At 38.6% G+C, this 25,666-nt stretch overlaps 1 protein-coding gene across 1 annotated transcript in view; it reads right to left on the bottom strand.

Moving 5' to 3' along the window:
* LOC136874531 (uncharacterized) overlaps positions 1–25,666 on the bottom strand; it is a 94,455-nt gene that overhangs the window by 22,770 nt on the left and 46,019 nt on the right. Inside the window, exon 6 of the mRNA XM_068227830.1 lies at positions 6,717–6,896. Within this exon, the coding sequence (XP_068083931.1) occupies positions 6,717–6,896 (180 nt within the window). The remainder of the gene's footprint in view (positions 1–6,716; positions 6,897–25,666) is intronic.

Here is a 25,666-nt window from a genome sequence, read left to right as displayed (position 1 = left end):
TCTGACGGCGAGATAGCGGCCCCGGTCTAGAAAGCCAGGAATAACGGTCGAGAAGATTCGTCGTGCTGACCACACGACACCACGTAATCTGCAGGCCTATAGGCTGAGCAGCGGTCGTTTGGTAGGCCAATGCCCTTCAAGGGCTGTACTGCCATGGGGTTCGGTATTTTTTTTTTGTTATTTGCTTTACGTCGCACCGACACAGATATGTCTTACGGCGATGATGGGATAGGAAAGGCCTAGGAATTGGAAGGAAGCGGCCGTGGCCTTAATTAAGGTACAACCCCGGCATTTTCCTGGTGTGAAAATGGGAAACCACGTAAAACCATCTTCAGGGCTGCCGACAGTGGGGCTCGAACCCACTATCTCCCGATTACTGGATACTGGCCGCACTTAAGCGACTGCAGCTATCGAGCTCGGTGGTTTGGTATTTTTTCTATTTCTGACGCTGGTTTAAACGGATATTACGTTTGTGTTCTTTGATACGATATCAATGGACCGTCATATTTTGCCAGTGCATGTATACCTTGTCAATAATTTCATACAACCTAGGGCAGGGATGGCGAACCTTTCCCAACTAGTGTGCCATTTTAGGTCTGGATTATTCTCAACTGTTTCTGTGCCACTTGTTATTTTCGTTTGTAATGGATACAACCCCCGCCCCTACTCACCACCGCCACCACTGACTTCCATCACTAATTCCAAATTGTGTTTCATAATATGATATTACATATATATATTTTAAAATACAAAATACATGTGATTGCATGTTTCATGATCGCATTTTCGCGAATACCGCAAAAATACTTCGTAGCTTTGTCATTTATGTTAGGTTCATAACTTGTCTTCACAACGTTCGCTGTAGAAAATGCGTGCTTGCAGGCGTATGATGACCCAAACAAAGTAAGTAGCGCTGTAGCAAGTTTCTTCATGGCCGAAAACTTTTGTGGGAGACTGTTGTACTGTTCAAATATAAGTTCTAAGGCTTCTGGAGAGAGTATTCACCTTCATCAAGTTGTACGAACTTTTTTACCCATACATGCTTTCTTAAAATTCAGTCAACTCCATTTCTAAACTGTCCATATCTAACCACTCAAAAAAAAGAAAAAACACTCATTTGTGCAATATGAGGTTTTGAAATAAAGTGCGATACTTTCTCCATATCTCGAAATTAGGATAATTTCTTGGCAAATATTTGTCTTACAAAATTCACAACAATAAACAGTTACTCACTAGGAATAATTACGCGATGCTGGCAACCACACACTAGCCAAATTTCACTAATTCACTGATATGGGTAAGCGAATAGCTCGTCGGTTGCATCTGACTTTTATTTCACTTGACTTCCGGACCTATGGGTGTTGTAGTGTTGCCATAATTCACTTTCGAATGGAACTAGAATTTAGATATTCGGTATTTATTTCTTAAACCTGAAACACTATGACTATACGATGGACGAGGTATGTATAGTCTATAGTACAAAAAGTACATAAAAATTTTAACATGTGCATGTGGTGTGTCACCGAAATCGTGTTCGCGTGTCACCTAATGACACGCGTGGCATAGGTTCGCCATCCCTGACCTAGGGTGTAGTAGTGGGGACAATTTTTCCTTGCTTTTAACTAAACTGTGAGCAATTTTTTTGACGGTGCCGAATACGGATTTTATATTGTGCTTGCGGAGGACCTTGGCAATACGGCCTGTATTATTGAGGATATCGCTGAGTCGTCTGTCTGGGATTCAGGACTCTATAAATCTGTACATCATTGCAACGATTATCCTTGTGCATGACTTTAAGTGTGTCCATCTCCTTCTGGATTGATGATGACTCACAAATTCGTTTCGCCCGCGTGGTAAGCGGCTCCAGAATGCCCTATTTTTGTGCAGGATGGTGGTGAGAATCTACATGGAGGGAGCAAATTTTTGGGTAGGCTTGTAATAAACGGTTTGCCCAAAGAAGCCGTCCAGTTTCTTTCTTACTAGAACATCCAAGAAAGGAAGGAATCCGTCCGACTCCATTTCCATAGTGAACTTTATTGAAGGATGCTGCTGATTTAGGTGGTTTAAAATTTGGTGAAGTTTCTCAGGACCTTTTGTCCAGACCATAAATGTATCGACAATATACCTCCACCAAATCATCGGTTTGATGGGATCAGAAGAAATAGCCTCAAAATGCTCCATGAAGAAATCAGCCATTACCGGCAAAGTAAACTTCCCATAGTCACATCCATCTGTTCGTAAAATTGTCCATCCTACAAGCAATAGCTTGAAGTCACGCAGTGGTAAAATAGTTTAATAATGTCCTCAGGGAATAGATACCCAATGAGAGATATGATCCAGTCAATCGGCACGTTAGTGAACAAGGACTCCACATCAAAACTCTCCAGAAGCGCATTGTTTTGAAGAGTTATGGTAGACAACTTATTAACGAAATATGGAGAGTCTCTAAAGTATGATTCAGTACATCCTTTAAAGTGTTGCTAAGATATTTTTCCATAACATACGTAGAAGAACCTATCCTCTAACTACTGGTCTGAGGGGAACGTCCTCTTCATACATTTTTGTCCATATAATTATTTATTCGTGAGATAGTGGTTTCGAACCCCACTATCGGCAGCCCTGAAAATGGTTTTCTGTGGTTTCCATTTTCACACCAAGCAAATGCTTGTTCTGTACCTTATTAAGGCCACGGCCGATTCCTTCCCACTTCTAGCACTTTCCTGTCCCATCGTCGCCATTAGACCTATCTATGTTGGTGCGACGTAGGGCAACTTGTAAAAAAAAGACGTTTCCCTACTTTTCTCTTAGTTGATTTTAAAGAAGTTGCACATATATCAATCATCGCTCCTGGTAAATTATTCCTATATCTCATTCCTCTTAGTATAAACGGATATTTGATTCAGTTTTTACTCTTGAATTCCAACTTTACCTTCTTATTGTAATCTTTCGTTCGTGTGAAAACTCCATTTTACTTTATTCGTCTACTAATGTCATTCCAAGCGATATCTCCGCTGACAGTTGGAAACATACTCACGTCTCCTTACTCCCAAGTCTTCCCAGCCTAAAGTGTGCAACATTCTGACAACACTACTCTTTTGTCGGAAGTCACCCAGAACTAACCGTGCTGCTTTCCTTCGGATCTTTTCCAGGTCTCGAATCAAGTAATAGTGGTGAGGATCCCATACACAGGAAATTTCCTTCACAAATATCAGTTAGTTACAATTATTCAGGTAAAACGTGTGAAGAAGATTTACATACCAAAAGAGAAAACATTACTGATACCAAAATTTGTGTGACAATCGAAGGAAAGTTGTACATAATTATAGAATGTAATCAGTAGCTACTAAACACAAGAATGTGATAAATTGTTATATAATTATGTTAATAAAAATGGTAAGTCAACATATGAGTATAATATAAAACGGAAATAGTTTATTTTAACATGAATTCATAACGAATGTAGGATGAAATGTATATATTTTTATCTCCACCTAAGTAACCAAATGGATCCTTATTCTCATCATCTGACACTCTCCCCTCCTATTTCCCTTAATGCTAAGCGAATCAAAACGTCACTGTTAGAACATTGCAAGTATAATTGTAAGGAAGATTTACACACGAATTTCTCAGTGAACTGACGTTTACGGCGTTCAATATCCTAAACTGAAATTAACAATAACAGGGACATAAAAAATATCCAGAGTGTCGCAGGACGAATGGTCAATATTCAGTGATATGACAGGAACGATCATTTGGAGGAAAAAGCATCATATGGACATATGCCCTATTCTTAGCTGTTTCTTTTACATTCAATGTACATTTGTTTCTGTGTTAGTGGTGGGCAGATATGTCTCTTACCCATCCAACTTCTTTAACGTTTTATTCTAGCACAACCTACCTCGTTGCTTCCAATCTCTTTGCTCGGGATGTCTTTCTGCCATTAAACTAGCCAGTTGTCCATGGTGTGTTGTGAGTGAAGTAGTACGAGTGTGTATCATAGATAAGTATCGGTTAACTGTTTGTACTCGCGCTGGCTAAAATACCACACATCTACACTAATGAAGAATATGCAGATATGATGTCCGCTTACGGCTTCTGCCATGTTAGTGCTCCTGCTGTTGTCGAGGAATACAGTCGGTGCTTTCCGACACGTCGAATTCCTGATCGTAGAATGTTTACCAGAGTTTACTGCACATTGCGTGAGTGAAACAGGTATTCTTCCAAGTTTCCATTTTTCTTCTGAACGTGCAGTTCAACAAGCTGTGCTGGAACAGCAACACATTGTTGAAATGGTGCAGTGTAGTCCTACTACCAGCACAACCTTCTAATGAGATTGTTGGTTGTTTGTCTGCCCGTTTTATTTTATTTTATTTTGGTTTTATTTTACACTGACTGACAAAGCAAATGCAACACCAAGAAGGAGTGGTTCGAAAGGGATGAAAGTTGGGGAAAAAACAGAGACGGCACGGACAAATAATTGATGTTTATTTCAAACCGATATGCAGGTTACACAATGCGCACGGCATCGACTCAGTAGGATGTAGGACCACCGCGAGCGGCGATGCACGCAGAAACACGTCGAGGTACAGAGTCAATAAGAGTGCGGATGGTGTCCTGAGGGATGGTTCTCCATTCTCTGTCAACCATTTGCCACAGTTGGTCGTCCGTACGAGGTTGGGGCACAGTTTGCAAACGGCGTCCAATGAGATCCCACACGTGTTCGATTGGTGAGAGATCCGGAGAGTACGCTGGCCACGGAAGCATCTGTACACCTCGTAGAGCCTGTTGGGAGATGCGAGCAGTGTGTGGGCGGGCATTATCCTGCTGAAACAGAGCATTGGGCAGCCCCTGAAGGTACGGGAATGCCACCGGCCGCAGCACATGCTGCACGTAGCGGTGGGCATTTAACGTGCCTTGAATACGCACTAGAGGTGACGTGGAATCATACGCAATAGCGCCCCAAACCATGATGCCGCGTTGTCTAGCGGTAGGGCGCTCCACAGTTACTGCCGAATTTGACCTTTCTCCACGCCGACGCCACACTCGTCTGCGGTGACTATCACTGACAGAACAGAAGTGTGACTCGTCGGAGAACACGACGTTCCGCCATTCCCTCATCCAAGTCGCTCTAGCCCGGCACCATGCCAGGCGTGCACGTCTATGCTGTGGAGTCAATGGTAGTCTTCTGAGCGGCCGCCGGGAGTGCAGGCCTCCTTCAACCAATCGACGGGAAATTGTTCTGGTCGATATTGGAACAGCCAGGGTGTCTTGCACATGCTGAAGAATGGCGGTTGACGTGGCGTGCGGGGCTGCCACCGCTTGGCGGCGGATGCGCCGATCCTCGCGTGCTGACGTCACTCGGGCTGCGCCTGGACCCCTCGCACGTGCCACATGTCCCTGCGCCAACCATCTTCGCCACAGGCGCTGCACCGTGGACACATCCCTATGGGTATCGGCTGCGATTTGACGAAGCGACCAACCTGCCCTTCTCAGCCCGATCACCATACCCCTCGTAAAGTCGTCTGTCTGCTGGAAATGCCTCCGTTGACGGCGGCCTGAAATACTTAGCTATACACGTGTCCTGTGGCACAGGACAACACGTTCTACAATGACTGTCGGCTGAGAAATCACGGTACGAAGTGGGCCATTCGCCAACGCCGTGTCCCATTTATCGTTCGCTACGTGCGCAGCACAGCGGCGCATTTCACATCATGAGCATACCTCAGTGACGTCAGTCTACCCTGTAATTGGCATAATGTTCTGAACACTCCTTCTTGGTGTTGCATTTGCTCTGTCAGTCAGTGTAGTTTGGTTTTGTTAGTTTATTTGTTTTTGGCTGCTGACGTACAGTAGAGTTGGAAGAGGCGGGGATAGGCCTGACCTACCTCAAGCTAAAGTGTTGATTCGGTACGTCTGCACATGTAAAGTAGTGTTAGGTTAGAGGAAGTAAGTTGTCAATGAGACAGTGAAAGATGAGCCGAGTTATGGAATCCGTCTCGGCAGTGAAATATAGGTGTGACAGCCTACATGTAGAGCTAGGTAATCCGCACACATGTGGGTTGTTACAGGAAGGAGTGGTGAGGAAATAACATTGACAGCTTAAAGGGTCTATGAGGTATCGGTTTCCGAGCCTCATGAGACATGTCTGGTCGTGACATCCCAGGGAAGGGTGGTAGCAGTTCCTCACCAGGGGTGATGTCGCGGCCAGACAGATTTAGGATAGATTTAGTATATATTCATGTAGTATAGTAGTTAGTTTAGTTAGGTGGTGTGTTGCATGTGGAGCTGGCGATCCGCCCATGTGCAAGATGCTACAAAGTAGATTTAGAAGTAGTTAAGTAGTAAGTAGTTAGTGTCTAGCTATAAAAATCTGTGAGTGTTTATTTTATTGGAATATTGTAACTGGGCGAAAGCCTGTTATGTTCAGTTCAATAAATTCAGTTCAATAAAAAAAATTCAATTCAGTACTACCAGCACACGGTGACATTCTACACGAACACATGTATGGGGAACATTACATGCAGAAACGTATACCCATTTCGAAACGTCAAAGAATTTGGGTGGGTAAGACACATACGTCTATATGATCTTTCTTGGTTCAAATGATAATTCCTGTCATATCCCTGAGTATTAACCATCCCTCCAGGGACACTATATATTGGCAGTCGTGAGCAGCATCTCGATTTAAACAACGCACACAACTCGAGACTACTTACTTGGAGGATAGCACTACGGAGGTGTAGTCCATGGCCTTCATACGCTGCTCTGTCACCGTAAACCAGTCAGCAGCGACGTCCACTTCACCGGACACCACGAGACCTGCTTGCCCCGTCCAGGTACCGTTGGACGTTTCAGACCCCCACTCGCCGTCTGGTGCATTCATGAACAGACTGGGACTACAAAGACGTTATTTACTAGAACTGTGGACAGCATTACTATTCCTTTACTTAAGAATATATCATGACATTGAAATAACAATGTTATAAATAATATTCACTAATGTACATTTCAGGATCCAAAATTCTTATGGCCTGATATTCGGAGCAAGGGGCAACTTCCCTAGTCAGACATCGACTTTACTACAAAACTTGAAAGTTACATTTTGTGAAACAGAAAAGGAATAGTAATACAGATACTGAGGGACTCTCTATAAATCATTCATTTTCACCTATAATTGAGAACATGATTAACATTCCTCATCCACTGCCTCTGGAAAATGGAAGATAATAACATTAACAATAAATTTCCACTTTTTTATGTTTTCAAACTCTACTGAAAATATAATCTGACTATATTCCGGATTTGAATGATCAACCTCATTGGAAGACGGACGATTTATTTCTTTAATAAATCTCTCTCACTCTCTCTTTCTCTCCCTATCTACACACTTTGAGAACCATGTCTTGATAAATGAAGGAAAAGCGAGTGTAACATTACTGCTTACTTGATGCGTCACCCCAGTTAGAGCCTTAAAAAACGAATTCCCAGTGTGTAATTAGAGGAAAAGCTAGTGTAACATTACGGCTTACTTGATGCGTTACCGCAGTTATAGCCTTAAAAAACGAATTCCCAGTGTGTAATTAGATTCGTTTCGCAGCTCGACACTTGGCGTTGTCACCCATGGATTGTACGGTGGAAATAAATAGTACTCTGCAGAATTATTTTCTGAGTTATTTCAATTAGATACGGAGATTATTAATAGGTTTATAATTTAAAACATTAATCTTGAAGGCTTCTTTAATTGATACTCGTCAAAATAATGTCATGACGAATTTATAAGAGATCGGGACGCTAGCAAACTATCTGACAACACCAATCTGTAAATAATAATGGTAATTACTTTTATTATCTATAGACAGTGCTTTTCTCTGAAAAAAATAAAAGTTCCGGAACTCATCATGTAGGCGCCTATTAGAGTAACTTCCACACTTAGCGGAAAAAGTAGCCGTCCCCATAGTATGAAAAACGTAAAATTTAGCAATTTCCTTAAATGTATCGAACTTTGAAGGGCTAAGTGGCCCGTAAAAGTTTCAAATTGTGAGTCTTGAATATCTCAATCAAACTAAAAACAAATTCTGAAAATTACTTCCGGCCTAAATACAGTTCCAAAAAAAAAAGAAGCCTAAAATCGCTTGTTTATTTACTCGTTTCATTTTTTTATTCAAACCCTAGCCAAAGTAACTTATTTACATAATTTTTCTGTAATGTGTTCCTTGGTTCATTACCCTCAGTTTTTTGAATTTTTGAAAAATGGCCACACCGATAGCAGTTATAAGGGCTTAAGTGAAACTCTGCACTGACTCACATTAGCGCTCGTAGTGGTAGAAAAAGGCAAACTGCTAATTTAATCGTCTGGATAACGTTGATTAAGAAAAGGATTGTCATTTTTAGGAATAAATAAATAATATATTATCATATTTTTATTATATTTTATTTACCTAAGATTCGTAGCGTGCTCGGTTCGCCCGGAAGGACGTGGGTTCGAATCCCCGTCAGGAAGTCGTAAAATTTAAGAAACGAGATTTCCACTTCCGGAGGTGCATATGGCCCTGAGGTGCACTCAGCCTACACCAAAAATGAGTACCAGGTTAATTCCTGGGGGCAAAGGTGGCCGGGCGTAGAGCTAACCACTCTACCCCATCACGTGCCGAGGTTAACAATGGTGGAAGCCTTTACCTTCCAGTCCACCAAGGGCCTTCATAGCCTGTACGGAGGGGACTTTGCTAAAAGAAAAGATTCCTAGCTCGTATCCCTAGGATATTTTCAACATTGAGTTGCTTGCCTGAACAGCTAGAACTCTGGATTTTTAACAATGTGTGCACTGATTTAACTTAGACTAGATTTACTCAAAACTCAGGTGAACACCTGCATGTTGCAGAACGGGTATAGAACTAATTGTCTGACATTGGAAACAATCGGAAAGTGAATACAACTTCCTGTTACGGATGCGTTACGAACATATGAAGCCTATAAAACATAAGAGCATGGTAGCAATTTGCTAGAGTCAAAACTGAAAATTGAATTCGTGAACACAGTGCCATCTGCTGGAATATTTATAATAAATTGCTCTGTCAATAAATCGCAGAACATTTAAAGAGGAAACACGGAAAAAAGGTAGTGCCGGTACTGCGTACCGTTTCATACTGGCATAAAAAACATTGTCTATAGATATCTATTTAGATAAATAGCATAACATATCACAAGGATATCAGTAAATTTGCTTTATGGTTTTAGACAAATCTTGATTTTGACATTAAGCGTCATTTTTCAATTAGAGTTTCAACATTCTTCAAGTGCTGGCAGTTTATGCAAAACTTCAATTTTTTTAAATATTCGATCTGGAAAACCTGGATAACGTTGTCCACACATACCCCTTTAAACCTGAGAATAATGGTACAGTATAACAGCTCCCTCTGCCAACCAATGAAAGTGTATCGGCCTCCAGATATCAAGATTGTGAGTTTGAATATGACAGAGGCAGTTTGATTTTGGGAGGACACAAAAATGTCCAGTTTTTGAGACGCCAAGCTGCCAGAATTTAGTTCCGGAGGAGTAATTTTACGTGCCAGTAAATCTACCGATACGAGGCTGACGGATTTAAGCACCTTCAAATATCAGCGGTCTGAGCTAGGATCGAACCTGCCAAGTTGACGTCAAAAGGCCAGCGCGTCAACCGTCTGAGCCACTCATCCCGGCAAAAGGAATAAATTTTTAAAAAATTAACGCTTTGTACAATTCTGCCTCAGCACCACAGAACTACGAGACGAGATTCGCAAGTTTGGATCGAAGTGAGGTTTGCTTATTGGAATGTCATGAAGTACATATAATTTAATTGACAAAGTTTTAATCCACCTACTCAATTCTATACAATAATTGTGATGCCTATGTATACATTACATTGTATTAGGGGACTAGTTTCGACCCTGTGTGGGTCATCATCAGCCTAAATAAGGTACACTTTTTATTTGTTGATATCCAGGAACAATATTTTGTCGTAAATGAGATACCTTCTCCGCCAATGTTGTGCATAACATATATTCAATATTTGATAGAAGACGTAATAGAACGATATAATTCACTAGAAGCATCTGGTCTTTATATCCATACCGGCATTTTATACCTTATCACCAGGCAATTTTAATGTATAAATAAAGTGCAATATTTCAACCATTATTATAAATAATCGATGTCTTACTATATTTATAGTCTCACTGCAATATGTTGAAACTTGAACATTTTCCTATCTATTGATCAGTACCACGATATAATTTTATCTCACATAACATTTCATACATTTCACCATTATATATATATATATATATATTATCACATTACACATTTTACTCATTTGATTAATTTTATCAATTTACGACAAAATATTATTCCTGGATATTAACAAATAAAAAGTGTACCTTATTTAGGCTGATGGTGACCCACATAGGGTCGAAACTAGTCCCCTAATACATTGTAATGTATACATTATTTTATAGTATTGAGTTGGTGGGTTAAAACTTTGTCAATTAAATTATATGTTCTCATAATTCAATACGGAACCAATATGAAAGTCATAACGTTGGATGTCATGAAGTAGTATATAGAAATCAGCACGATAGTAATGCTCCGTGATCATGAATGGTGTTCGTTTCACGAATCATTTGCGTTTCCTCCAAATGCCTTGAACGTTGCTGTTCAGTGTTATCAATTCCATGTCATTAGTTATTATACCTGTAATATTGAAAGAAGCATTGTGAGGGATATGGCTAGAAGGAGGAGCATTGCACATGCCATTGGACGGTGTTGCCACATTCCTGGATACCTCCCCCCCCCTCCACTCGCTTACGGCCCTCTTTTTCGTTCGTTAAGCCCTCTGTGTCCTGTTACTCAGAATTGAGAGGTTTGGCAAGTCCAAGCACACGAGTAAGCTAGCAGTGGCAATCCCAATACGGTAAGTATATAAATGAAAATGGACTTTATTAATGAGAATCTTAAAACTTGGCAACAGAGGAACTAATACCCAAAAAGTCATGAAAAAGTAAATTGAAAGTTACAAAATCTCCTCAAGGAGTTCGAGTTGGAGGGGGCTCCAATTTGGGTTTCGCAAGCAAAACCAACGTAAGTGTAAGTATCTTTATTCAACCAGTGGTAAACTCTTATTTTCAAAGACAAAAGGTACTTGTGTTTAGGAAAAAGCACATATAATGAAAGTGTTGATTAAAACTATAGCAAATAAATTATTCCCTACTGAATGAATTCTAGCCATTTGATTTGAAGGACGAGATGGGCTTCATTCAAGGGCCATTACATTGGCAATATGCATTTTTTTTACTTAAGTCTTAAAAATCATTGCGATTTGTACATGGTTGCAATGTATATGGCCACTTCTATCTCTATATAGAAATGAAATTATGTTTGCCCGTCTCCCTTCTGCTGGGTAGAATTTTACGAAATTTTGCACAAACATACTCAGAGGGATCTGTCACATGACTATGTTTTTTAGGCGTGCAAATATGTTAACTGCGAAACTGTTTGCGGAAAACGACGTAATAACTTACCGTACTTGTAAACCAGTTTCCATGGTTACGTAGGCGTAGCAATGACGTAAGTTTATTGATATGAAGGTGACAGCCGACTTATTTACTTATTTGGTGGGCATGGTCGAAGTATATTGGCCTGTGTATAGGTTTCCCATATCCTTAGTAAGTTATCTTTCCAAATTGACCTCTAACAGGGCAACTTCAAGAGTGCCAAAAGCTCCAAGGTTGCTGAAATGTCTGATAGAAATAAAATTAAAATTTACGACTTCAGTTATATTTTAGTTTATCATTTTAAAACGCAATAAGAATATGATATTCAGACCACAATGCAACAAACTTCAGTACTCTGGAAAAATAATACGAAGCACATATATGTAGGCTTTAAAATAACCTTGATTTAAAGCATTGCAAGAGTCGCTATACACAAACGTTACAGATTTTGACGTTTATACCCATACAGCAATAACGGCTGGCGGACTATCGGACGAAACTATCCTTACGTCGATCTGTTTTCAGAGCTATTTTTCTGTATGGGAGTGAAAGTTAGGTGGACTCGGAGTATATTATTCCTAAGTTATGAGTAAAAGACATGAAAGTGGCGAGAAAGATTGGTAGTAAAGACAGGAGGAAGAATGGCCTCGAAATGAGGAGATAAAGGCTAAGTTAGGAACAAACTTGACAGATGAAGTATGTTTCAACCAGCTTCCGTGGTGGGGCCATGTGAGGCGAATGGAAGGAGGTAGGTTACCTGGGAGAGTAATGCACTGGGTGTTCTTGGAGGGTAAGAGAAATAGACGATACCTAAGGCGACGATGTTTAGATTGAATGCCCAATTCTTATAACAAACGTGGACCTAAACGACGGTTACATTCTGCAATACTTTGTTTCAAGATATTATATTAAAAATACAATATTTTCAAATTTATTTCAAAAATCGCGAATTGGTTCAAAATAAGAGGGTAGTTGTCAATCACCTCTAAACGATTGCATGAATTAAACCGAAATCTAGTATGGATATACCACAGAATTCTAGTTCAAACGAATGCCTATTCTAATTTTTCAATAATATTTATTTTTTAAGTGGCGGCCATTGATATATAGGCGTTTATTGAACAGGCACATGCTTTACCAATTAAAGCCAAAACAATTGGGAAATGGTTAGCCCATCACTAAATAAAGCACAGCGATTCTATTTAAAATTCAGTTTTCTACAAAGTATTAAATATATATATATATATATTTTATTAACTCCAATGTTAAGGCACGCGTTACAGATCACCTGCCGGCTTAGTGTTATTCGGCTATGTACCGGTACTTGTGTTTTGTTTTTTTGTTTTTTTGCTAGGGGCTTTACGTCGCACCGACACAGATAGGTCTTATGGCGACGATGGGATAGGAAAGGCCTAGGAGTTGGAAAGAAGCGCCGTGGCGTTAATTAAGGTACAGCCCCAGCATTTGCCTGGTGTGAAAATGGGAAACCACGGAAAACCATTTTCAGGGCTGCCGATAGTGGGATTCGAACCTACTATCTCCCGGATGCAAGCTCACAGCCGCGCGCCCCTACGCGCACGGCCAACTCGCCCGGTACTTGTGTGGTTATTGGTAGGTCCTGTTAATTCAGACTGACACCAAAGTGTATGAAGGTGTCTACTTCACACCCCAACGAAGGGTACTAAAATAGATCAGTGACATCGCGAACCATCGGCTCGTAAACTGCGGATACTTTCTGCTAGCTTAACGCATAAAGATGTGCTTCAGACAAATTGTCCAGAGCAACTCCTAAAAGAGCTGTGTGAATACTTGAAATTGAGTTTTGTTCACATTCGTCCAATTTCTTAACACCTGTCTTGGTCACTTTATTCCTAGGTGACGGTAGGGTCTTTCACTAGTAGGAAAATTACAGTAATAATGCGATGAGCAGCAGATATAATACTGGGTCATCGGAAAAGAACACCCATACTTTTGAACCCAAGTGGTTCATGTCATTGGTATAGTTGGACAAAGGTAGAGGTAGAATCTAAATGTGAAGCAAGTAGTATGTCATAATCCAGCTTGCTAAAATTATATCTTCGACAGCGTACGTGTAAAGAACAGCGAATATTGCATCAGAAAGAAGGCGATGGAATCTTCCACTCTAAAGTGATAAACGAGAAATCAAAATGCGACAGAGATATTAAATTAAGTTGGCAGAACTTTCGAACCAGCGAATCACAAGATAGCGCGCGAGGGAAGAATTGAGGCAGCAGCAGGGACACCAATATGAGCACGTTGAAATATAAGCTTAAATCCATAGAAGTGATTATTAAAGACAAATGAGACTTTCACGTAATTAGAAAAATGCAATAGAGATATCCTGGCAAACCTTTTTAATTAGTTATGTGGCTACTGGAAGCAGGGTGTAATGAAACTGGTCCGGGGACTCCCCAGATGCTTGTTCCATGAGGTACGCGGACGGGAGGACGCCGAGCGGTGAAGAGCAACACTCTACTCATAACTTCGGGATTGAAAGGTTCAGATGCGTATTGTGATCGTCGCCGGGAAAACGTATACTGAGCATTTATCGACATAAAGGAACAATTCTGGACTTAATCCGCAGAGATTACTCCCATAAGGGAATTAATTACATTCAAATTGTCTTAGATTATAATTATTACGTGCAAAGTGCCGATAGACTTGTTCGTCAAGTAGCAGTAAACATGGTTAAAGATGAAGTTGCGGGGCACGTTGGAGTCTGATTTACTATTGAATCGCGGATTCTTGCTGGGATAGGATATTAATGAAACTGTTCCGGAGAAGAATGCATTTTCGTGCTTATAATTTGTAGCATAATTAACTTGTATTTTGTTTGTGTGCTCAGTGATTACCAATTGTGTGCGGACATGTACCTATCAATTCTGCCGTACGTGTCTCGAGAACATGGACCTTAAGAGGAGAACTTCTACAGAGGGAAATGTTTCCGTCATGATGGTGTGAGCACCGCATCGATGGGCCGACCTGATGGCTGAGGTGGTGCGTGGTTGAACATGGAGCGAACCGGACTAAGATGAATACATCTGATTTTATCTAATTCTACTACGCATGGATGAGTCTGTTGTGTATAATTGTAAATAATAAGTTCTTGCATGTGATGGTTCTGTTTTATTTGATTTCTAAAATGTAGCAAAGGGCAGGTAGATATAGATAGTTAATTTTGTAGTACTAATGCCTTGGGGGTGTGTATTTTATATATATAATCTGCGTGTGTTAATGTTATTTTGACTTTAGAATATATTCGTAAGTGGGTGTTATGTTATACGATCTTCTGAAATGATATAAGCATGTCTGGTGTTATATGATGTTCTGAAATGATATAAGCGTGTGGTACTGATCTTCTGAAATAATATCAATGTGTGTTAATCTATATATATAAAATAACTTGTCCTGACTGACTGACTGACTGATTCATCATCGCCGAGCCAAAACTAATGGACATAAAGAAATGAAAATTTGGGGATATATTCATATTAAGATGTAGGTGCTCGCTAAGAGAGGATTTTTGGATATTCCGTCGCTAAGGGGGTGAAAAGGGGGGGTGAAATTTTAAAATGAGTGTGTCTATATCTCAAAACTTTAAAAGTTTACAGATGTGAAAATTGGTATTTAGAATCTTCTTTAAAAATAAGGAAACACGTATTTTTTTGTTTTCAGACAATCCCGATAGGAGGGGTGAAAAAGGGTGAAAAAGGGGTTGAATGCCTTTAATCAGGATACCGCTACTTATATCTCAGAAACTGAAGATATTACAGACCTCAAAATTGGTACTTTTGATCTCTTTTAAAAATAAAGAAACACGTATTTTTTTGTTTTTGGAAAATCTAATTAATGGGAGGGTGAAAAGGGGGTGAATTTTTAAAATTAGTGAATCTATATCTCCAAACTTTTAAAGTTTGCAGATGTAAAAATTGGTATTTAGAATCTTCATTAAAAATAAAGAAAGACGTATTTTTTGTTTTCGGAAAATCGCAATAGGAGGTGTGAAAAGGGGTGAAAAAGGGGTTGAATGCCTTTAATGAGGCTACTTATATCTCAGAAACTGAAGATATTATAGACCTGAAAATTGGTGTTTGGATCTCCTTTAAAAATAAAGAAACACGTATTTTTTTGTTTCTGGAAAACCCAATTAAGGGGGTAAAAAAGGGGTAATATTTTAAAATGAGTGTATCTATATCTCAAAACTTTTGAAGGTTATAGGTGTAAAAATAGGTATTTAGAATCTCCATTAAAGATAAAGAAAGACGTATGTTTTGTTTTCGGAAAATCCTAATAGGAAGGGTGGAAAAGGTTGAAAAAGGGGTCGAATGCATTTCATGAGTCTACTTATATTTCAGAACCTGAAGATATTACAGACCTGAAAATTGGTGTTTGGGATCTCCCTTAAAAATAAATACACGCGTATTTTTTGTTTGTGGAAAATACAATTAATTGGGGGGTGAAAAGGGGGTGATTTTTTAAAATGAGTGTATCTATATCTCAAAACTTTTTAAGTTTATAGATGTAAAAATTGGTATTTAGAATCTCCTTTAAAAATAAAGAAACACGTATTCTTTTGTTTTTGGAAAATCCAATTAATGGGAGGGTGAAAAGTGGGTGAATTTTTAAAATGAGTGAATCTATATCTCCAAACTTTTAAAGTTTGCAGATGTAAAAATTAGTATTTAGAATCTTCATAAAAAATAAAGAAACATGTATTTTTTGTTTTCGGAAAATCGCAATAGGAGTGAAAAGGGGTGAAAATGGGTTGAATGCCTTTAATGAGGCTACTTATATCTCAGAAACTGAAGATATTACAGACCTGAAAATTGGTGTTTGGGATCTCCTTTAAAAATAAAGAAACACGTATTTTTTTGTTTCTGGAAAACCCAATTAAGAAAGGGGGTGAAAAGGGGGTAATATTTTAAAATGAGTGTATCTATATCTCAAAACATTTAAAGGTTATATATGTAAAAATTGGTACTTAGAATCTCCTTTAAAAATAAAGAAAGACGTATGTTTTGTTTACGGAAAATCCTAATAGGAAGGGTGGAAAAGGTTGAAAAAGGGGTCGAATGCATTTCATGAGTCTACTTATATTTCAGAACGTGAAGATATTACAGACCTGAAAATTGGTGTTTGGGATCTCCTTTAAAAATAAAGAAACACGTATTTTGTTTGTTTGTGGAAAATCCAATTAATGGGGGGTGGGGGAAATGGGGTGATTTTTTAAAATGAGTGTATCTATATCTCAAAACTTTTAAAGTTTGCAGATGTAAAAATTGGTATTTAGAATCTCCTTTAAAAATAAAGAAACATCTATTCTTTTGTTTTCGGAAAATCCCAATAGGAAGGGTGTAAAAGGGTGAAAAATGGGTTGAATGCCTTTAATGAGGCTACTTATATTTCAGAATCTGAAGATATTACAGACCTGAAAATTGGTATTTTGGATCTACTTTAAAAGTAAAGAAACACGTATTTTTTCCTTATTTGTAAACTCCAAACATTGGGGGGTGAAAAGGGGTGGTGAAGTTTTAAAATGAGTGTGTCAACATCTTAAAACTTTAAAATTTACAGGTGTAAAAATTGGTAGTTAGAATCTCCTCTAAAAATAAAGAAACATCTATTCTTTTGTTTTCGGAAAATCCCAATAGGAAGGGTGTAAAAGGGTGAAAATGTGTTGAATGCCTTTAATGAGGGTACTTATATTTCAGAACCTGAAGATATTACAGACCTGAAAATTGGTATTTTGGATCTATTTTAAAAGTAAAGAAACACGTATTTTTTCCTTAGTTAGAAAATCCAAATATTGGGGGGTGAAAAGGGGGGTGAATTTTTAAAATGAGTGTGTCTACATCTTAAAACTTTAAAATTTACAGATGTAAAAATTGGTAGTTAGAATCTCCTCTAAAAATAAAGAAAAACGTATTTTTTGTTTCCTGTAAATCCTAATAGGAAGGGTGTAAAAGGGTGAAAAATGGGTTGAATGCCTTTAATGAGGATACACATATCTCAGAAACGAAAGATATTACAGAACTGAAAATTTGTATATGGGATCTCCTTTAAAAATAAAGAAACACGTATTTTTTAGTTTTTGGAAAATCCAATTAATGGCGATTAAACAGGAGTGACAAATTGGGGTCAATTTTTTGAAAGACTATATCTACAGAATATCTTGGAAACGTAAAATGTTACAGACGTAAAAAGTGGGTGTTTGGAGTCTCCTGTAAATGTAAAGAATTATAGGTGATTTGTTTTTGGAAACTCCACTTAAGGGGAACTCAAAAGGGGTGAAATTTTAAAATGAGTATTTTTTCAGTATATCTAAAAAAGTTAACATGTTACAGAAGTGAAAAATGGTATTTTTATCTCTATTAAACATAAAGAAACGTGCACTTTTAGTTTTCGCAAATACCACTTGGGTGGTGGTGGTGGTGGTGGTGGTGGTGGTGGGGGGGAGGGGTAAAAGTGACTGAAAATGGTGTTGAATTCTTTTAATTAGGCTACTGATATCTCAAAAATGAAGATGTTACAGACGTGAAAATTGATATTTGCAATGTGCTTTAAAAGTAAAGAAACACTTATTCTCGGAAAATCCAATGAAAGGGGGGGGGGGTGAAAGAATTGAAAAATTAATTGACTTAATTGTATGAGAATACATACATCTAATAAAAACTAAAGTTGTTACAGACGTGAAAATTCGTATTTGGATCTCCTTTAAAAAAAAAAGAAAAACGCGTTTTGGTGGGGAAACCATCTCGGAGGGCGGGAGTGTAAAGGAGTTGAATTCCTTTCTGAGGACACATAAATCAAAAACTGAAGAAGTTAGGGTCGTGATAACTGGTATTTAGAAAATCCTTTAGTATTAAAGAAACAAGTACTTTCCACGGGGAAAATTCACTTGGGGAGGGGGGAGTATTGTGAAATGATGTGAAAAAAGTAAATTATTTTTATGGAGATACTTATATCTCAAAACTGAAGGTAATAGACGTGAACATTGGTGTTTGGAATCTCCCTTAAACATAAAGAAACAAGCATTCTTTTAATTTCTTTTTATTGGTGGGGGGTGGCGGTAAATAAACTGAACGGCGGTGGGGTGTATAAGGAGGTGAGACCAATTGATTTTACTGTTATTAATGTACTTATAAGGATCCTCCGTTGCTCAGGCGGCAGCGCACCGGCCTCTCACAGCTGGGTTCCGTGGATCAAATCCCGGTCACTCCATGTGACATTTGTGCTGGACAAAACGGAGGCGGGACAGGTTTTTCTCCGGATACTCCGGTTTTCCCTGTCATCAGCCATTCCAGCAAGACATAATAGTAATAATAATAATAATAATAATAATAATAATAATAATAATCCGGATCGTCGTCAAATGTGCGGACCGCGCTGAAAACGGCTCCTGGACGGGTAATGACTAAGAATGCAGTCCGGCCGCGGGTTCAGTGCCGCCAAGGCACCCAATATGACACCACGCCGGATCTCCTGAAGGATTTTATCCAGATTAAAAATGATTATAGGAAAGGATGGCAAAGATTTACGGACCCAACTGACCGGGAGGAATACCTGAGCCTAGCCCGGGATGTACAAAATCGATTGCTGGAAAGGGAGATTGAAAAATGTGAGGAAACGTGCCGTAAAATAATAGAAAACCAGTCAGATCGGGAATTTTGCTGGATTCTCGCAGAAAACGAGTCAGATCGCGAATTTCGACGGATTATGTATATAAAACAATAAGCATTCAATTATAAATTTCAGTATAATACCGTAGCGAAGCACGGGTATCTTGCTAGTATTCTAATAATGATAGATGGCATTTAATACATATGAGTAGTTTTGGGGGCATGTTAGTTGTAGTAATGGCATGTTGCATGAGTATTTCCAATCTTCGAGAAAGGTTCATTTATATTGTGCTGCGGATTTGAACCAGCGATCATCAACGACCATTACAATGAATATTTAGAGTCTTCGTTCATCGATATGTTGATTTGATTTTGTCAGGCTAATTATATGTGCTGTGAGTTAATTTTTTTAATATTTCATTTTTAAGTTTATTTTTGAGCCTTGTTTGAGATGGAATACTTTAACACTCAGAACGCTAGTGAGAGAAACTGAACCAACGGTAATGTGGAACGAGATATCGTCAAGTATATTTGAATGTAAATAGATTAAGTGTTCTCGTTGAATAATAGTGTGAATCCTGGTGAGGTTTGAACCAGTGGATATGATAATTGAAGGCACAACAATATGTATTCTGGAATGTAGAATGCAAGGAATAATTTTGGTTATAAGCCCAGTGAAGGTTGTATTTTATGGAATATTATTTATAAGAGATTATATGAGCTTGCCGAGAACACGGAGATATTGTCATGTGATGACAGATAGATCGCTGAGGCGCGAAGGAAATAGATGTGTTTATATTCCATGTTGAGATTTCTCCACTGCTCTGCGTTTTTCGTGTTAAAGAATAAGCCCCATTGAAATAAGGTAATCAAAGAATAGTTACGATGTTATTTATTACTTAACTCAGATTGATCATTTAGGCTACAGCACATAGCTATTTAAAGATTTAACGTCATTTGTATTACTATAATTAGAGGTAGGGATTTCCAGGTCACTGTAATAAAATATCTCAATGAACGTCACTTCGACTCTCGACCAGGTCAATGGACTTGGGATTTCCTGATGGTTATTATTGCTAGATATATTCTGTTGTTATATGTGAATTGTGTTTACTATATAATTTGGCAACGCAAATTTCGATTTGTGGTTATAGTAATTTTTGATTTGTGGATTCAGTTCCATGAGGTTGCTATGTTCCAAGGTAGGGTTTCTATTCCCGCTAGAGTAGATTCAGTGTAGATGTATGATTTTGGGAGATTTTGTTTATTCGTATGACGTAGGGGCCTTCGCTACAGATTGTATTTTATTTAGTGTGAGTATAAATGTAAACAGCTGATTATGTATGTGTGGAGTTTGTATTTTTTTAAATCAGATATTCACACGTAGTAATTGTATCTAACGTACTAGTCAGTCCGCGTTCGTTTCATGATAGTTGTTGTAGATGGAATGTTGTAAGCCACGAGAGATGGTGATATAATAACAACGATTAATGAATTAATGTACAGTAAGAAATGTAATTAAATGTTTGATGAAATGTCACTCGAATTAATTGATACATATAGCAGGGGTCAACTATATTTTGGAATAATGTTATTAAATTAATGATTAATTAAATGGATCAAATCGATTTGTAACATTGATCAATTAACATGGGTTTCAGTCGACCTAGTGAGAGAGAGTGATAATGATTTTTATTTCGAAGTGTTATCATTCTTTTCATTTTCGAATTCGCTTTGCCAAAGTTCTTCTTTCAATAAATTTGTTTGCTAAAAGGGGTTCACATTCAAAATCTTTTTATTATATTCTCTCTTATCCTTCCTGCTCAGTAAGTTAAGATCAGTTTTTTCGAAAACATCACCGGGGATCACCGGTGTACGAACCTGGGATTATAGCCGACGCCCAATATCAGTACGCCGGAAGGGTAGGATCTAGAAATGCTGATTCAGGTAGCATATATATATATATATATATGAGGGTGATTATGGTCTGAAGCTGAAAAGTAAAGAAGGGAAGCCGCTGGTAAAAGTCGTTGTACTAGTTTATTGACCTTCACTAGGTAATATAACTCTCGCTATGAACAGCGCGTCTTTACATGTACTTTATAGCCAGGCCAGTACAATGTGGACCGCCCAGTAGAAAGCTCAGTGCGTCCTTTTTTGTGGATTTCGAATCAAATGTACTTCTTCAATGTAACCGTAAACAGTTAATCAGTGTTGTGATGCGCCGGACAATATATGCAACGCACTGAATGCTCACTTTCCGAATGGTTGAATTGGTAGAAGTAGCCCTATTCCCTGGCCACATGGAAACCCTGAACTCACTGCAACTTACTACTTCTTCTGGGGATATCTTAAGAACATTATTTATGATGAGAATTTACGTGGTTTAGTGCAATTCAGATAAAGGAACACTGCTACCATCGCAACTGTCACTCCAAACATACTCCAGCGTACGAGGCAAGAACCTGATTATCGATTCAATGTTTTGCCGTGTCACTAATGGTATACAAATGTATTACACACATATCTATGTATATACATACCATACCATCCCGCTATCCCTAAAGTGAAAATCTAAGGAGATCGGAGTAAATACGTTTGCCGCCGGCGACATTAAACAATATAAATGAGCGTACAAGGTGACAGAAGTCCAGATTGACATAATAGCAGAATACGAGAATCGCAATGGCCTGTAAAAAACAAGGAAATAGGATCTGGATTATTGAAACAAAACGACACTAGAGAAAAATGAATGACTTTTAAATGGCAATTCCAAGATTCAGACGCACTTGAGCCAATAGGATAAAATACTCTCACTAAACTTCGGAGAAGAAAAATAATATTGATTTAGGGGGTTGTTAATAACAGTAGTCTGTCAAGTTAACGATATCCGCAAAAATAAGAAGAGAGAACGCGTAATTTCACGAAAATTGCAAATTAAGATTGGAAGAAGACAGAGTGTTATACGCGAGTACAATCAATCCGCTCGAAAAGAAGAGAAAGAACAGAACTACGCATTAACTTCAGAGTAATGCATAAAAAGAGATCTAATCTACACCAATTTCATTAGATTACAGAAATGAGAAAATAATTGTTTTTAAAAAAATAGGGAGCAAAGCAAGTAAATTATATAAGGGCTAACATTTAATCAGTTCAAAGGTTGTTAAAGGAAACGTCATCACCGTGTATTGTCTGATACAAATTATATTTTATCCTTGCACGAACGAGCTTGACGACATGGAAGAGTTCTAAGAAGATGAGGAAACGGACTACTCAGAACTGCCCGATCCAGCCGAAGATGATCAACCGAGATCACAGATGACGACAGCAGAGTCAGCTGTTAGCCTCGAGATTCACAGGCAGTAGTTGAGCAGACCAGACCATCCCAAAAGGCGGAGGAATTGAGATAAGTTTGTTGTAATTTTAAAATGTTTGTGTAGTTTGATAGAAAATAATCCTATAGATTACCTGCAAGTGGAATATAATCGTTGTGCCCGATGTAATCATCGAAATCAACTCCTTTAAGATAGCAAGCTCTCGCGATTAACTTATGTGCCAATCTATTTATATTGAAGCAATAAGTGAGAAACCCAAACAGATCCACATCCACCGGAACAATCGAAGCTCAAACCAACCAGCTCCCACCGCCACCACCCAGTCCATACTAATCCAGGCAGTTGCTCCATCCACTCAAACAGACACCGGTTCTGGATCAGATGACCCAAAACAAAGCACACAGAACAATAACACACAGACTAGGAAGAGGCGTAGAAAACCTGCCCTTAAGCCTTCTACACCCACCAACACAGTTACTCAGACTCGAAACCACACACATCTACACTCTTCCATACACATACAGTGCTTTAATTGCCTGAAGTTAAAACGTACCACTGCAGCCTGCTCGGAACCCACCCGCTGCAACAGGTGCGGTGGTTCTCACCGCCACACTGATTGCAAGGTGCCTAGGGACCAGGCGAGTTGCGCCAACTGCCAAGGCAGCCATGCCGCCTCGTTTCCTGGTTGCCCATTCATCAAACAGGCAAACAAACATCAAACTATAAGCATACACAACACGTTAACATAAACAACCTCCCCCCACTATTAAACCTAAAAATTCCACCCCCGAACACCTGCACCCTCATCAACCCCACTCACCCACCAGCCCAGCCACCCTCCTCTATACACTTCTAAAGCTACTAACTCCCGAACACCCACTACCACCCACCATGCCAAGCAGACAACTTATTCTTCATTAACCCACCCCACCCAGCAATACCCTGCCAAGAAACTAAAACCAAAGTCCTAACTTCCTATTACAACCTAACGCCTTCTAGCCTACAAACCACTCTTACAAAACAGTAATCACCACCACTACTGCAGAACTAGAAGCCAACCGGAAACCGAGGCGGTAGCATATTCAAGAAAAGCTGCCCATTAACGATGCTACATACACTCATATAAACACCTGCATACTCTCACTAAAGTTAAAGCACTGTTCACTAAGTGTTAGTCACTGCATTGCGACGTCGGTTAAATCCAACTGCAAACTTCCAAACGCACCTGCGCGTGGTCATTTCTTGGATGGATGACCACCAGGTCTACCGCAGCCGACACACACGTAACTGCTGTGTCAGTGAACACAGAATGAAGAACGACCTCCTGGACAATCACACATTAACACATACAAACACACATTCAGTACATACACATACCGAAAAATCACAACTACAATGACACACAAACATTGCGTATCCATAGTTAAGCAACATCTGGCGTGGTCACTGATTGGATGGGTGACCATACGTCCCCGCACATCAAATGGTTTTAAAAACCAACTAAACTAGTTCAAAATTACACAATAACACACGACTGGTATACACTCACTACAGACCGACAGAGGAGGGCGGCATAGCGCACCGGTATCGGTAGGACACAAACCACCTATCTCCTAAGAGATAGGTGGAACATACAGATATCCAGGGTGCCCTGAATACAATTGAATCTCAGTCTGCCAACAGATTCTATGGCATGTATGAATGTGTTACGGGAATATGTGTAGACCCCAAATCATAATTAAGGTTAATGTAGGTGTCATTCAAAGAATATTGTAGAGGTTATACGCTTTATTATTAAGATTAGTTGTGGAAGAGTAACGTTATTAGACAGGATAAAAGCTAAAAACATGAGAGAGAAGAAATGGATCCTATATTTATTAAGTGTAAGAATAGAAGCAATGATACGTCGAGGGAATGTATTCCTATGACGATGTGAAGGTATTGAGAAGAATTGCGATGTGAAATGCAGTAATAATTATGAAGTAAGAAAGTTGATTGAAGAATAATATGGGATATGTAGTATAAGGAAATGTATCCGTCGTCGAGTGTAAGAAGAAATTGAATATGTTAGGTAATAATTAATACAAGATAGGATCATACTTTTCAACGATTGAATAGTAATTTTTGTCTTCAAGAATATGCATACAACCGTAATGTCAGCATACTCAATCCGAAATAAGACCCATAATAATGGAGTATAGTCACCTGATAACCTCCCTATTATAAACAAATAATAGTATGATACTAGGTTATGATATGTTTAATCATCACATGCAGAGCTACAGTCTTCATAATGAATCAAGTCAAGGTTGAAAGCTATGAAATAAATAATTTCAGTGTCACACGGGAGTAAGTGATCTTATGTAGTAATATAACTTCAGACATTGAGAATTTTCACTATGTTTACTGGCACACATGTAGAAAATGAGCTAGACGTATTTGAACTTGCTAGTGTATTATGTGTATTGGATATTTGAATGTTAGACATGGTATTACTTCTTAATGAATAGTAGATTAATAACAGCGAATCTTAGCTTATATTACAAGAAACTTATTGAATATTCTGAAGCTTAACCAGACAACGAAACCCATGATGAAACTCCGATCAACGAAACAACATACATAAAAACTTTAGGTCATATGTAGAAAATAATTCAATTATGAGAACTAGATTGAAATGTTAAATATTATAATTCCTTGTAAATTACGGTAGACGATACTTCCATTTTCAGCTTAAAATGCATGTTAAAGAATAGGATGCATTTAAAGAGGTTCATTTTGAAAATTGTATGAAGATAGAAGTTAGCCTATTTCAACTGGTCATGAGCGAAAGATGACAAGAAGCAGATGCTACTATATAAATGTAAGAGATCAGCTGTTCAGCAGCATATAATCAATTTGGTAATCATTATGCAAATAAAATTATTATTCTCTTCATATTTTTCTTTCCTTTCTACTGTATATTTTATTTTGTCAATAAATAGTTCTAGTTAAAAAAGAATTACGCGAGAACTTATTTATGAAGTTAATGTTAGAGTAAGGTATATTAGATAAGTTACTGCGTTTCTTTAAGATGGAATGTCACTGTTGATGCGTCGGATGGACAAGTACATCAGGAGGAGTGAAAATGAGTCACGATGTATCGATGCGTCGAAGTCTTTTTCGG

This window comes from Anabrus simplex, chromosome 5, assembly GCF_040414725.1.
Source record: "Anabrus simplex isolate iqAnaSimp1 chromosome 5, ASM4041472v1, whole genome shotgun sequence".
Taxonomy (NCBI): domain Eukaryota; kingdom Metazoa; phylum Arthropoda; class Insecta; order Orthoptera; family Tettigoniidae; genus Anabrus; species Anabrus simplex.
This window is presented reverse-complemented; position numbering and strand designations above follow the sequence as displayed.